The sequence below is a fragment of the Oryctolagus cuniculus genome, chromosome 4 (genome assembly GCF_964237555.1).
Source record: "Oryctolagus cuniculus chromosome 4, mOryCun1.1, whole genome shotgun sequence".
NCBI lineage: Eukaryota > Metazoa > Chordata > Mammalia > Lagomorpha > Leporidae > Oryctolagus > Oryctolagus cuniculus.
The window spans coordinates 34,989,959-35,006,142 of NC_091435.1; the positions used below are offsets into that span (position 1 = coordinate 34,989,959).

A 16,184-nucleotide genomic window follows, 5' to 3' on the forward strand; every position below is an offset into this window, starting at 1 on the left:
GGTATGTATACACTCTGAATAGAAGTTCTTTGTCATATATGTGTTACAAATATTTTTAACCTAATCTTTTTCTTCCCTAATCATTTTATATTTAATAGGTCCATCTGATGAATAAAGCTTTTTAAATTTTAATGAAATTCAATGTATCACTTTTTTTTCATGTTTGGTTCTTTTTAGGAAATTTTGGCCTGCTTCTAGGAAGATAGTTTCTTATATGTTCTTCTGGAAGCTCTGAAATTTTAGCTTTTATGGTCATGTCTATGATTTATATTATATTAAAGCAATTACATATAGTCCAAAGATAAGAATTCTTTATTTCCATATGTACATCACATTGTATAGGCACTATTTGTTAAAAAGGGTTAGTTAATATTATATATGTGAATCCAATCCTGATTTCCCATGTTGCTCCATTTGTTTATATAGTCCACTCATATGCCAAATCGCTCATATGAGTGTTGCATCTTGAAATCATTCAATGTGAATACTCAATCATTTTCTTCTGAAAATTGTTGCAGTTGTTATAAGCCTGCTGATTTTCTATATACTTTCCAAATCAGCTTGTCAGTTTCTACAAAAGACTGTTGGAATTGTGATTGACAATGCAATGAATCTCTGCATCAAGTTGGGTAGCGTAAACACTGACATAGTGACTCTGTCTTTCCAGGAGCATGATATACCTCTGCATCATGTCAATCTTCTTTACTTTGATGCAACAAGAGCTTCCAGCTTTCAGTGTATGATCTTATATGCTTTGATAAAATATTTCCTGAGCAGTTAGTGTTTTTTACATTAATGTGAATCAATTTTAAAAAATACTTTGTACAAATTTTTACATTCTGTGTAAATTTTATATTGCCTTGCAGTTTATGACTTTACTAACTCTACTTATTCATTTTAATAGTTGTGAAATCGCTTTTCAACCTTATGACTAAGATCAAGAGTAGTATCTATTCTTATCAGTTTACTAGTTATGAAATGCTTTTTCTGGATGGTTCCAGATATTCATGTTTTTCTCTCTCCTCCTATAAACACGGTGAATTCTATTGAATAGATTTCAGACCTAAATCAACCTTGCATTCCTGGGATCAGTTACACCAGATTATGATATATATTATCTCCTTCACAGATGTTGCTGGACCTGAATTACTGACACTTGGTGAAGAATTTTACATCTCTGTTCATGAGGGTTATTGATCCATAGTTTTCTTTTCATTCCTTGTTTGGTTCTGGAATCAGTGTGTAGAGCTTCATAAAGAAGGTTGGGAAGTATTCTTCCCACCTCTATAGTTTGAGTTTTTGTAGGACTGGTATTATCCTTTCCTTAAAGATTTTCCAGAACTCAGTAACGATATCTCTGCCTAGATTTTTCTGTTTTTCTTGTATGAATTTAGACCTATTCAGAACTTTTATTTCTTCTTGATTATTTAACAAATGGATTATTACTTTTGACCACCATTGGATTTGTCTAATCCTTCTAAGTGTTTTAGTGTATGTGGTTTTTTTTTTTTATTTAGTAAATATAAATTTCCAAAGTACAGTTTATGGATTACATTGGCTTCCCCCCCCCATAATTTCCCTCCCACTCGCACCCCTCCCATCTTCCGCTCGCTCTCCCATTCCATTCACATCAAGATTCATTTTCAATTATCTTTATATACAGAAGATTGATTCAGTATATATTAAGTAAGATTTCATCAGTTTTCACCCACACAGAAACACCAAGTGTAAAATACTGTTTCAGTACTAGTTATAGCATTACTTCACATTGGACAACACATTAAGGACAGATCCCACATGAGAAATAAGTACACAGTGACTCCTGTTGTTGACTTAACAATTTGACACTCTTGTTTATGGCGTCAGTAATCTCGCTATGCACCAGTCATGAGTTGCCAAGGCTATGGAAGCCTTTTGAGTTCACCGACTTCGATCTTATTCCGACAGGGTCATAGTCAAAGTGGAAGTTCTGTCCTCCCTTCAGAGAAAGGTACCTCCTTCATTGATGGCCCCATTCTTTCCACTGGGATCTCACTCGCAGAGATCTTTCATTTAGGTCTTTTTTTTTTTTTTTTTTTTTCCAGAGTGTCTGGGCTTTCCATGCCTAAAATACTCTCATGGGCTTTTCAGCCAGATCGGAATGCTTCTAGGGCTGATTCTGAGGCCAGAGTGCTATTTAGGACATCTGCCATTCTATGAGTCTGCTGTGTATCCAGCTTCCCATGTTGGATCGTTCTCTCCCTTTTTGATTCTATCAGTTAGTGTTAGCAGACACTAGTCTTGTTTGTGTGATCCCTTTGACTCTTAGACCTATCAGGGTAATCAATTGTGAACTGAAGTTGATCACTTGGACTAGTGAGATGGCATTGGTACATGCCACCTTGATGGGATTGTATTGGAATCCCCTGGCACATTTCTAACTCCACCATTTGGGGCAAGTCCAAATGGGCATGTCCCAAATTGGTGTATGTGGTTGTTTCTGATGATCCCTTTAATTACTGTAATGTCTGAGGATACAGGGGGTAATGGAATATCCCTTCTTTTATTCCTACATGCTGAGGATTTATGTGTTCCCCCAACTTATTTCCCTGTTCCCACTTTTATACCTTTGTCCTTGTTACAAAAATTATTTCTTTATGTGAGAGGCGGACACAGGGGGAAAGAGAGAGGCGGATAGAACAGAGAGAGCTCCAAATGCCCGGAATGAAAGGGACGTGGCCAAGGCCAAAGGCAGAAACCAGGAACTCAGTGCATGTCTCACCCAGGAGAGGCAGGAGTCCACACCTGCAGGCTCCCAGGGTCTGTGCTAGCAGAAAGCTGGCATGAGGAGCTGGAGCCAGGTATCAAGCCTAGTCACGCTATCGTGGGACACAGGCATTTCAACTGGTGTCTTAACTCCTAGACCATGGACCTACCACTCTCTAGCCTATTTTGGTCAATCTTGATGAAGATATACCAGTTGTAATAATCTTTTCAGCATATAGACATTTGGCTTTATTATTTTTCTAACTTCTTTTATTTCTTTTTTTAAAAGATTATTTATTTGAGAGGCAGAGTTACAGAGAGAGGGAGAGACATTCCATCCACTTGTTCACTCCCCAAATGGTCACAATGGCTGAATTGGGGCTAATCAGAAGCCAGGAGTCCAGAGTTTCATCTGGGTCTCCCACGTGGGTGCAGGAGCCCAGTGACTTGGGCCATCTTCCAGTGCTTTCCCAGGCAATTAGCAAGGAGCTGGATCATAAGGAAGCAGCTTGGACTCTAATGGACACCCATATGGAATGCCAGCCAACAGGCACAGACTTAACCTACTATGCCACAGCACCGGCCCCTAGTATTTACTTTTGATTCATAAGAACAAAGCTTACATCCTTTCAGAACTTTCTTCTTCTCTGATATGAACAGTTTAAAGTTTTTATGCTAAAGAAGTTAAGCATTTCTTCCATTGAATCTTACATTTTGGTGTGTTGTATTTCCATTTACCATGGAATAGAAAATACATACTTTCCTTAAGGATATCATTCCCCCCACCCCTCACAGGAGATTTTAGAAGTATATTTTGTAATTTGCAAATGCTTGGGGATTTTTCCTAATATCTTTTTTGTAACCGATTTCTCATTTAATTTTACTTTAGTCAGAGAATATACTTTGTATGAACTTAGTGTCTTCTGGATGAAGTTTTATTTTATGATCCCAATTTAGACTGTAAAAGTTTCTTATGCACAATTGAAAGGTGGGTGCATTTTCCTCTTTGTGGTGGTCCATAGTGATTTTCTGTCCGTTGGTTCTTTCAATTACTGGAAAAAGAGATTCTGGACATTTATGATAAAATGTATTTGTGTATTTGTCCTTTTAATCGGTAACTTTTTGCTTCATGTATTTTGCTATTCAGTTCTAAGTGAATACATGTTGAGATTCTTTTATCTTCTTAATTTATCCTTTATTATTATGAAATGTCCTGGTAGAATTTCTTGTCCTGAAATTTACTTTGCTGATATTAGTATAGCCACGTCATAATAAGAGTTTACATGTTTTGTCTTTTTTGTATCTTTTTATTTTAACACCTGTATCTCTCTGTTGAATGCCTACTTTTGTAATTTAAGTTGCATAGTATCAGGTCTTGTTTTTAAATCCAATTTGGGAAGAACTCCTTTTAATTGCAGTGTTTAGAATGCTGTCATTGAAGTAATTATTCATATGTTTGAGCTTAAAATTACCATCTTGCTATTTGTTTTCTATGACTTTATTCACTTTTTTCTGATTCCTGGCTCTCTTTAAATTAACTGAGAAACTTCCAGTATTATATATTTTTCAGATTTTTAGATCTACCTCTTTTTTGTAGTGATAACACCAGGATTGCTTATAATATAAGGATTTTAAAGCAATATAATTCCATTCCCTTCTTCTCATTCTTTGTTGTTGTTTTACTTCTCTGTAAGAGAGATTTTAAAAGTTCATTGAAAATGCACAAATTTCCTAATTCCATTTTTCAGTGGACTTTTTGAAGCCCTTATATGTAGTAAACACGTCAGAAATTATAGCATCATTATTGTTATTTCTCTAATGAATTATCTGTCCATCAAATTAGAAATAGGAACAAATATTTTGTGTTTCTAATATTCTCCATAAATTCAGTTCTTGCAGCCTTCTCAGTGCTTTGATGTCTTCAAACAGGCTGCTTGGCAGTGTTTGCATTTCCATTTAATGCATCCCATTTTCCAAATTGTCTCCTGTGAAAATAGGAATATTCCCCTTGTTTGTTTCCTCTTCTCTGTATAGCAATCTTCACTTTTCCCTTTTCTCTCACATGTTTTGCCCAGTGTTCTACTTGTTTGTGGTGGGAGCACTTGTCTCATTCCCGTCATTCCATCATGGCAACAGGTGGAAAATCCAGAGAACTATTCATTTCACGTTACACCATTAATTCTACAGTATTCATTTTCTTTCCTTTATATTTTCATTTCTTTCTTGTATTTTTCTCTATGTTCATTCATTATAGCAATATTACCTTTATGCCCATAAACATACTGTACTTACTGCTTTAAACTCCTTTTCTACTAATGTCAATGTCTGTGTTTCCTCCTGGTCTATTTCTGTTGACTATTTTTCCTGTTGATCGTGGGGCATATTTTTATGGCTTATCTGTTGTTCATTTATGTTTACATGCCCAGTAAGGTATTTATCTATTTACCTACTTAGTGTATATTGGGCATTGCAGATGAGAGACTGTATTTTGATATTGTGAAGAGTGTTGTTTGTTCTAACAGGCAGTGGCATTACCAGCTGATCACTTTGAACTTATGTCATCTTGGTTTTTCTATTTTGTTTGTATGCAACTGCTTATGGTTTATCCTTATTCTGAGGGCAAAATCATGACTCTAAGTTTGTGGATTGAGAACTCTAATGGGAAAGAAAATAGTCTCAGAAATGAAGATTTCGTTTGGTAGATCTCCGTTCATTCCAGAGGCAGGCCCCTTTCAGTTCATTAAGCTTTTATTTGCTTGGAAATGCATTCAAGTTTGAAAAAAATATTTTTAAATATTCTTCCCAGAGTTTGCACATTTTTAAAACATTTTTCTAGTGTTCTATACAAGCTATTCTCATTATTTTCTAAAATGGTGCATGCAGAGTATAGTTTCTGGATAATAATTTCTATTACACACTATTTATTATGTATGGGCAGATCTAGCATTTAGTCATGATGGGAATGATTTTTAGATAGTCTAGTTTTTCTTGGTTTTATACGTTAAAAGCATTGAGGAGAAAAAGTTACAGTATTACCTTTTCTTTAAATTGCCTTCCATTTCTTAATTAGCCATTCAGACTGAATTAATTCCTTAACCTGAGGGAAACCTACAATCTTGCCCTTCTGAGATTTTCTAGAATAAATTGGAATAAGAAAGAAATACAGGTATACCCAAAAGGATTTAACTAATGTCTATATGTATGTATGAAATATATATGTATATTTGACACATGCATTTCTTATATACTATTTAGAAATAAGTAATTCATTTTTCACTTTCAAACTATATATGAAAAGTGTTTGAAAGGTATTTTTTGCTATATGTGTGTCCTAGATAAGTAAACAAAAATTTCCCTTTTTTCTGTCTCTCTGGTATATATGTATGAAATGGATTGATTGATGTAATTATTCTATCTCACAGTAAGATTGCCAAATAACTGTATTTTCCATTCCCATTTTAGTTTTCTATTATCTTTAGTAAAATATATATTTCTCAAGCCAGAGAATCTTTTTCCCCTTTTCCTAGTGACTATTTGTTTAACAATGTTTTGGAGATTGTACTTGGAGTCCAGTAAGACATTACAAGCACTCTATATAACCAAACTCATGTCCTGTCACAACTAAATACAAAACAACTGTAAGGTAATTTAAAATAATGAAGTTAATTTAGATTGTTTTAAATCAAATAGAAAATTTTTCTTAACTCTTTTTTTTTTTTTAATAAAAAGATATATTTATTTGAAAGGCAGAGTTACAGTGAGGCAGAGAGAGAAGTATTCTCCCCCAAATGGCCTCAATGGCCAGAGCTGCGCCCATCTGGAGCCAGGAGCCAGGAACTTCTGAGTCACCCATGTGGGTGCAGGGACCCAAGAACTTGGGCCAGTTTCTACTGCTTTCCCAGGCCATAGCATAAAGCTGGATTGGGAGCAGCCGGGACTCAAACCGGCACCCATATGGGATGCCGGCACTTCAGGTGGTGACCTTACCCACTGTGCCACAGTGCCAGCCCCTCTTCTTTCATTTGAAAGACCGAGTCTTCAAATGGATGATCAGTAGGTTTTAATTTATTGTTTAATGTGCCATAGACATGCTTTTCAATTTTTTTCTCTGAAATAAAGCACAGTTTAGTAAATGACATTCAATATCTCCTATTAAAGTCATTAGCAAGTGCTGTGTTCAAGATGTAATCTTAGAAAAGAAACTGAAGCACTTAAAATGAGCACATAGGTACAAGGGCACCGAAGCACAATTCAATCCAGAAAATCTTATTTGCCCTCTAGAGATTTATTTCTTCTTAATGTCTACTGTTGTATTGAGAAGGCTTCTAATTGTTTCTTTAATTACCCCTGCATATCTACCTTCAAATCTTGTCTGATAACCTTATCTACACAAATGTTATTCTTCAGTTGAAAGGTGAGTTAGTGATAACTAATCTTTTCTGTTTCACTTATGCTTTCTCTATTGTCTCTTCCATACTGGCCACAGCTCTTGAAGTGACTCAAGCTCTACCTCATTTCCCCTTTGCTTTAATCACATCATGCATTGGCATCTGATGTGATTTATGGTTGATAATTTTAGATGTGTCCTGTACCAAACCATGTACTGTATCATCTATCCCTGTCAGTTTAGTATTCATTCTAGAAAGTTCCATGAAAGGGCTATTCATTGAAATATTGTAAAAATATAACACATAGGCTTAATAGGCTTCAAGTGAGTGATCTTTTATTTGCAGTTTCCTATGATAAGGTTACATTTACACCAAAATATCAACAATTGTAGACACAAAAATACAACCAAATACATTCACGTATACAAGCTTCAAACAATCGTCTAGTATAATAAATATACATTGACTTAAAATTTTCAGTATATATTTGATAATATAGCTAGTGTTTCTCTAATCATTTGGTCTTTTCACGCTTACATTACATAGTTGGTAATAATATGTGGAACAGCTGCAAACTTTCACAGTAATAGGTACAATCGAATCTGATGTGTCTAATTAATTTTTAGTCCAACAAATTAGTTTTGTTCTTCATTACTCTCCAATGGGAGGGACACATTATATTTCATTATATTTTTTGTCTGCAAGAACAATGGAGCGTTACAGGTCACACACATCCATGTCTATGCTCTAATTAGTCCAGTTGACAACATTGTTTCAAAAATACTAACAGCATAAAAAGTAGTAATGTACCCTGAATAACATTAATATTGTACCATACTAAAATGTGATCTTTTATTTTATAAACCCTTTAAAAAATGAGAAAAATAAATTTCTATTTGTTCTGTAAGCTGTTTGTTTTCTCTTTTCAGTAACTGCTAATGCTTGAGAAGTTCATCAGCTAGGTCTGTTAGCATTATAAAGTCATTTTAAATACTGTTTTATTCTTATGCATGTATAATTATCAATGGTACACGTATTGAGACAGTGAGTGAGGTTACTGCACAAGAGAAGCTGATTTTTAAATCTGGAATTTAACACAGGAGTGGAAAACGAATATGGTTGAGGAAACACTAGCTTCCTTAACAAACAAGCCTGCATTTTGATTGGCTTAACAAAACAAGTTTCTTTCTTATTCAGCGATTAGTCTTACATGGGTCAGCAGAATGGGGAATGGAGTTTCACCCCATGCAGTCATTCAGGGAATTAGTTTTTTCCAAACAACATCTCTACCACATCTTAGCCTCTCAGTATCCTCCTACATGTCCAGGTTTCTACTAAATGCATGAAGAAAGAATGTCCAGTACTGTCAACTCAGTGTTATGGGTCAGTCCTTGAGAGAGTGTGCATGACATGTGCCCATGTCCCATTGGCTAATACTTAGGCACTTTGTTGTATTCAGCTGCAAGGAATAATGAGAAGGTAGGCTCATTTTCTGTCCTCAAGGAAAGGAGAAGCAGGGTTTTAAACAAGTCACATGTGGATTGAAAAAACTTAAAAATATGTTCCTGTAGTTGAACGAAGAGCTCTTCAGGTAGCCATTAGCCTTACATGGATCATAATTTTCATCCAAAAAGTATTGTATTCCCAACCTCTTTCTCATCATCACTTCAATTACCTTCCCAAAATATGTATACAGTACTGTTGCTAAATGACTGAAGCAGGGTCTCAAAAGGATTAAGTGCCCTGTATATGCTTACTGCTTATTTGATTAGTAAGTGACAGAAATGGTGCTCAAATCCAGGATGTCAGACTATACTCATTCTAATATATTACTGAACCATGATTCTAAAACAATGAAAATCTTATGTCTTTCTTGATATGAAATACTGAATGTATCATTGATATTTTCCGTGCCTTTTAAAACCTTATATAAAAATGGACTAAGATTTTCATCATTGCCTCTGAGAGGTCCAAGTTTTCAAAAACATGACCACTTCTAGAATAATCCTAGTTTAAATATAATTTTTTTTTAGTTATGGAGAACATAAAATTAATTTTACAGTTATCTGTTATATTCAGATTTCAAAGGAATTTCAAATTAGTTTCTTTTTTATAGGTTTTTATTTAATGAATACAAATTATGTATGTAAAGCTTTTAGGGATATAGTGTTTCTTCCCCCTATTCTTGCCCTCCCACCCCCACTCCTATCCCACCTCCTATTCCCTCTCCCATTCATTTTCTATTAAGATTCCTTTTTAATTGGTTTTATATACAAAATACCAACTCTAAACTAAGTAGAGATTTCAACTATTTGCACCCACACAGACACACAATGCTGATGATTTAATAGCTGACACACTTATTTACACTGTCTGTGATCACCCAAGGCTCTTGACATGAGCTGCCAAGGCTATGGAAGCCTTTTGGGTCCACAAACTCTGTCTGTTTTTAGATAGGGCTATATGCAAAGTGGAAATTCCTTCCTTCAGAGAAACTACATCCTTTGATGGCCCCTTTCCACTGGGGTCTCACTCACATAGATCTTTCATCCAGAACCATTTTTGCCACTATGTCTTGGCCTTCCATGCCTAAAATGCTCTTATGGTATTTTCAGTCAGAACCAAATGCCTTAGGTGCTGATTCTGAGGTCAGAGTGCTGTTTAAGGTATTTGTCATTCTATGAGTCTGCTGTGTGGACTGCTTCCCATGTTGAAATTTTGTCTCTCCTTTGTAATTCTATCTATTGTTATTACCAGGCACTTGATCTTATTTATTTATTTTTTTTTTACTTTTTTTTTTTTTTTTTTTTTTTGACAGGCAGAGTTAGACAGTGAGAGAGAGAGAGACAGAGAGAAAGGTCTTCCTTTTTCCACTGGTTCACCCCTCAAATGGCCGCTATGGCTGGTGTGTTACGGCCGGTGTGTTGCAGCCTGTGCGCTGTGCCGATCCCAAGCCAGGAGCCAGGTGCTTCCTCCTGGTCTCCCATGCGGGTGCAGGGCCCAAAGACCTGGGCCACCCTCCACTGCATTCCTGGGCCACAGCAGAGAGCTGGACTGGGAGAGGAGCAACTGGGACAGAATTGAGAACCCCAACTGGGACTAGAACCCGGGGTGCCGGCACCACAGGCGGAGGATTAGCCTAGTGAGCCGCAGCGCTGACCGGCACTTCGTCTTATTTATGTGATCCCTTTGACTTATGGTCCTATCTATGTGATCAATTCCATAGTTAATATGATCACTTTATCACATAATATGAGATTAATACCACCCAGCTAAATGGGATTTGTAGACCCATGGCAAGTTTTTAGCTTCATCCTCAGGGTTAAGTCTGTGGGAATGTGTGCTGATCTGTACAGCTCCTCCCTCTCTCATTCTCATTCTTATTTTTAACTGGCATATATTTTCATTTAATACATCTATGATTAATTATATGTTAAGTATAGAGTTCAGCCAATGGTATTAAGTGGAGAAAAAAAGAATAAAAAATAAATAAAATAAAATAATAAACTGTTACTAGGCAGTCAAGACAAGGGCTGTTCATTAATTGCTTCTCATAGTGTCAGTTTCACTTTACAGGTTTCCTTTAGGTGCTCTGTTAGTTGTCACAGATCAGGGAGAACATATGGTATTTGTCCCTTTGGGACTGGCTTATTTCACTAAGTATGATATTTTCCAGATTCATCCATTTAGCTGTAAGTGACCGGATTTCATTTTTTTTTAACCACTGTGTAGTATTACATAGAGTACATATCCCATAGTTTCTTTATCCAGTTTTTCGTTATGGGCCTGTAGGTTGATTCTTGGTTATTGTGAATTGAGCTGAAATAAACATGGAGGTGCAGATAACTCTTTTATTTGCTGATTTCATTTCCTTTGGGTAAATTCCGAGGAGTGGGATGGCTGGGTTGTATGGTAGGACTATATTCAGATTTCAGAGGTATTTCCAAACTGTCTTCCGTAGTGTCTTTACCAGTTTGCATTCGCACCAACAGTGGATTAGAGTACCTTTTTCTCCACATCTTCCCCAGCATTTGTTGTTTGTTGATTTCTTTATGAAAGCCATTCTAACTGGTGTGAGATAACACTTCATTGTGGTTTTGATTTGCATATCCCTGATGGCTGGTGATCCTAAGCATTTTTGTCATGTGTCTGTAGGACATTTGGATTTCCTTTTTTGAGAAATGTCTATTTAAGTTCTTTTTTTTCTTTTTTATGTATTTTTTTAACTTTTATGTAATGAATATAAATTTCCAAAGTACAGCTTAGGGATTACAATGGCTTCCCCCCCATAACATCCCTCCCACCCGCAACCCTCCCCTTTCCCACTCCCTCTCCCCTTCCATTCACATCAAGATTCATTTTCGATTCTCTATATTCTTTGCCCACTTCTTGACTGGGTTGTTTGCTTTGCTATTATTGAGTTTTTTGATTGCTTTATATATTCTAGTTATTAATCCTTTATCAGTTGCATGGTTTGCAAATAATTTCTCCCATTCTGTTGGTTGCCTCTTTACTTTCCTGACTGTTTCTTTTGCTGTACAGAAGCTTCTCAATTTGATGTAATCCCACTTGTTGATCTTGGTTTTAATTGGCTGTGCCTCTGAGGTCTTTTCCAGGAATTCTGTGCCTAGGCCAGGGTCTTGCAGTATTTCCCCCAATGCTCTCTAGTAATTTGATGGTATTGGGTCATAGATTTAGGTCTTTAATCCATTTTGAATGGATTTTTTGTGTAAAGTGTAAGGTAGGAATCTTGCTTCATATTTTACTCAAATTAGTTTCAAATACTTTAAGGGAGTACAGGAGTTCTCCTTTTTCATGACATTTTATTATGCAGGCTGATCTCTGTGAAAGAATGCTTACATAAGTGTCATTGTTTTATGTAGTATGTATTTTCCAGAAAATTAAAGTATGCTTGACAAAAATAACTAATTTGGTAGAATATTAATAGTATCAAGTTATATTCTTATGAATCATAAACATTTGAATATTGGCAGTGCCATACCAGAGAGGTGACCTGTAAATACCTTGTACTAAATGTAATTTTTAAGGAGAACTGTATTAAAATCAAGCAAAGTTGCTGATACTTCAGTTCCTAGCACTTAATATAACAGGTGGTAAATCAGGAAGTAGTTATGGATCTCAGTTGCAAACCAAAACATAAGGTAACCACATTCTTCTAAATTTATGTTTTGATGTTTCCTTTGAAATATCTAATATGCTTATCAATAATTGTGACAGGTTTGGAACAAAGCAAATACCTGCCTTTGAAGGAACTGTCTGTGCCTTTGGTGCGTCATGTATGTGTTCTTGTGTTTATTTTACTATTATTTTTTTTCCATAGGGGGACGTAATGAAGTTGTTATTACTGAAAATAACAACAGCATAACTGAGCAAATCACTGATGTTGTGAAGCAACCAGCCTTTATAGCTGGGATTGGTGGTGCCTGCTGGGTAATTTTGATGGGTTTTAGCATCTGGTTGTATTGGCGAAGAAAGAAGAGAAAGGGACTCAGTAATTATGCTGGTAAGAGACAATTTCTGGCTAAAAAAGAAAAACCTCTTTCAGAATGTAATGAAATGAATGGAAGGAATGGAATGGAATAAGAAACGTGGGTCTGGGCTTGTTTTGAAATCCTGCCTTGTAAAATGCAATTATGACAACATGCTTTAGTTCACTGCTCTTGACCATAGTGCTTTATGACCAGAAGGCTGTCTTATGGCTCATATCTCCAGTGAAGCATTACAGGAGTACATACTGACAAGATGCCTCACTGTTTTTCTCAACTAGTTCTTCAAAACCATACAAGACCTTACAGGTTAGGGAGCCATTGTGTGAGAACTGGATATAGGCATGACGTTGCTAAAATGCTTAGGAAAAAGAAAAGATTTGAAACATACTTTCCCGTGGGTCAGGATGCATAGTGCAACAGGCAATGTCCCAGATGGAAAATATAAACAAGCAAAATCTCACCAGAATTAATAAGACTGATGAGGCATGAAATAAGTGATTTACTATTCACTTAAATAGGGGGTCTCTGTCAATGCAAACAAGCAGCCATTTATAAGGAAGCAAAAGGAAAAGAAGGAAAAGCAACATAATAAAAAGATGATCCTGGGTGGTTTAATGTTTGCAAAAATGTTTTCTTCTTAAATTCCAAGGCAAAACTTAAATGATTTTAGAATGTATGGCCTTCAAGATATCTCCCAGGCAGAGAAAGAGAAGAAAGAAATGTATAAAGTCAGTGTTTGAGAAAATGAACTTAATACTGAAGTGTCATTTAGTTATATCTGCAATTCATTTTAAATATCTTCTCCAACAATGGCGATAAAACAAAATTGCCTCACAATATTCTATACTTTTAGAATTCATAAAGAAGGAATCATAATTTTACATTATGCAGCAAATGCTTTTGGAGATTGTTGAAGCTATATTTAATCTTGTAATGTTTTGTAAGATGCATAGATAACAGCATAACTGATTTTGACAGGAGCCTCTTTACTTATTAAGCTTCTAACCTGCTGTATCTTGTAGGAATCTATGCTACTGAGAATGTCTAAATAGTACAAAATGCAAGGGATAGCACTAACTTGGTCATCTTCCTAGTTATTTGACAGCATTTAAATATCATTTGATGATACCATTTTGTCTCATGTCTATATTTTACAAAGATAAAATTTCTTAATTATTGGTTAGAATACACTGGGAGAGTGAGAGGACAGTGGGATAGCATGTCCTTTGGCAAGGAGTGTCTATGTGTGGTCATGCGCTGATGTTGCCATTCTCGTTTCTCATCGGTTGCTGGCTGCCTGCTTCCTTTAGATCTGTACCTACGTGCCCAGTCGTGTCACGTCAGGAAGAGGGGCTTGGAAATAACTGCTGAGTTTCAGGGTCCCAAACTTTCACAATACTTCAATGTACCTTCTCATTTTGAAGTGCCTCTCTCTACCTTCTCCCCTCTGCCTTCTTCCGGCACCCATCTGTTGTGTGAGTCACCATGTTACGTTTCATCTCTGTGACACACTCGTATAAATCATGTAAAACATCAGGAAGAACTAATTTAATTCAAGGACTATTTTGTGTTTTATCCCTGCACTTGCCTTTCTGGACAATAATAAAAGATGACTGTGCAGTCACTTCAGTGCAGAGTTCCAATACATCCACATTTGGGAGGGTGCCTTTGATCCTCCATGCTTATTCATTCACTCACTCTTTATAAATAAAATAGCTCTCACAGCTAGTAGGTTTGCACTGTTAGAAATTATAGTAGACAGACTTTTCTTTTTCAACAGCAGTTCTTTGAAAACTCTATGCACTTAATTGGAAAATATCTGTTGGTCTTTGAGCTTGACAAGAATAGTACATTTCCTATCTTCATTTCTCATTGTGATTGATAGCAGTCTGCTTGCTGAAGAACTGCTAACTCAGAAGGTGATACGCCCTTCAAATATTTTGGAAGAAGGCCAAGCCAGGGAAAGGGCTTTCAAAACTTTTATACTTAATTGATAGATGGCCGACTCTCAGAATGGATTTCCTTTTGGCAGATAATTTGCCTTCTAGCAACGGATGTTCTCTTCCAGATGAAAAGCAAATGAAAACCCAAGCTGCGGGTACCTAGCACTGCATCTCAGATGTGGTGAGACTTTGCACACATTCCCTTCCAAAAATGGTCTCTCCTCCATCTTTTAGAATTTTCGTGTTATTATCCTTATACATTGGAAAAGAACAGAATTATTAGTAGGAATGGTTATCAAGATTTATCATATGTTTCTATTTCTGCTATTTCAGGCATGAACAAATAATCCATTTTAAGAACACAAAGATTCTATATGGAACATATATGTTGTTTTTTGTAAATATTTATCAGGAAACCATATATGTTGGTTTTTGTAAATATTTATCAGGAAACCTTCTAATTTTATAAGTATGGAAACTAAATCCAGTATAATTAATGCAATGTGATTTGACTTACCAGATGAAAAGTCTAACATTCCCACAGTGTCACCACATGGTCATATCTAGATAGTCTCAAATCATTGATTCATGAAAGCAGAAATAAATATTTTTTCTAATTAACAGTCAATTTTGGCACTAGTAGGTAAATCTTTATCACAGGATAATTCACTTATTTAAGGCTTCAATTGAAATTATAGACACACAACTTCATATAGTAGAAGATATGATGTAATTTGCATATATTTAATAAAGTTAGACTGACCGAAGTAGTATTGTAAAGCCAGTCACCTTTGTTTTCAGCACTCCCTTTTTCTTATTTCTTCATTCTGAATGTCTTCTTAAGCACTACAGTAGGAAGGGGAAGATATTAACTACTTGGAAGACATAAGAATACCTTGCAGGGTGGAGTTTCTAACTTGGGCAGGATGTCTTCCATGCACCCTACATAGGCAAAAATGTATCCACTCTTTTTATAAAAGGTGTTTGTTTTGTTTAATCTGAAGATGAGAAGGAGAAAGATGGGGGAGGAAGGAAGAGAGAGAGGGAGGGCTCCTAACTTGAGCCCTCTCGCATGTTGCAGAGGCCCACCCAGGCCATCACTGCTGCCTCCCAGAGTCTGCATTAACAGAAAGAGATAGTGAGGAAACAGAGCCGGGTATCCAATCCAGATGCTCTGATGTGGTATGCAGGCATCCTAACGAGAGTCTCAACTTCGATAACAAATGTCCACACAGAATTACTTTTATAATGGCTGCTCTTTTATTTGCTTTCATTTCCAAAAATGATATTTGAACATTTAGAACTTATATATATATATATATATATATATATATAAAACCTGCTACACATTGTTGATTTCATTCTTTGTGTGTCAGAGGAATAACCATATTTATCAGAACATGAATAAATCAGATTATATATGCAATATGACTATCAACAGTCAATTCAACCTTTACATGTAGATGTTCTGGGAGCGTGGGGGCCGGCATTTGGTGCAGTGATATGTGGGACACCTGCATCCCATAGCCTGGCTCCTCCACTTCTGATCCAGCTTCCTGCTAATGTATACCTTGGAAGAAAGCAGGTGATGGCTCAAG

The 16,184-nt window shown here is 36.0% G+C and overlaps 1 protein-coding gene across 29 annotated transcripts in view; it reads left to right on the top strand.

The window, feature by feature from the left end:
- The window catches only part of ROBO2 (roundabout guidance receptor 2), a 1,427,252-nt gene that overhangs the window by 1,351,822 nt on the left and 59,246 nt on the right, over positions 1–16,184 (top strand). For all 29 annotated transcript variants that reach the window (XM_070071923.1, XM_070071922.1, XM_051859424.2 and 26 more), the window contains one exon: positions 12,475–12,657. In XM_070071923.1, coding sequence (XP_069928024.1) covers positions 12,475–12,657 — 183 coding nt within the window. The remainder of the gene's footprint in view (positions 1–12,474; positions 12,658–16,184) is intronic.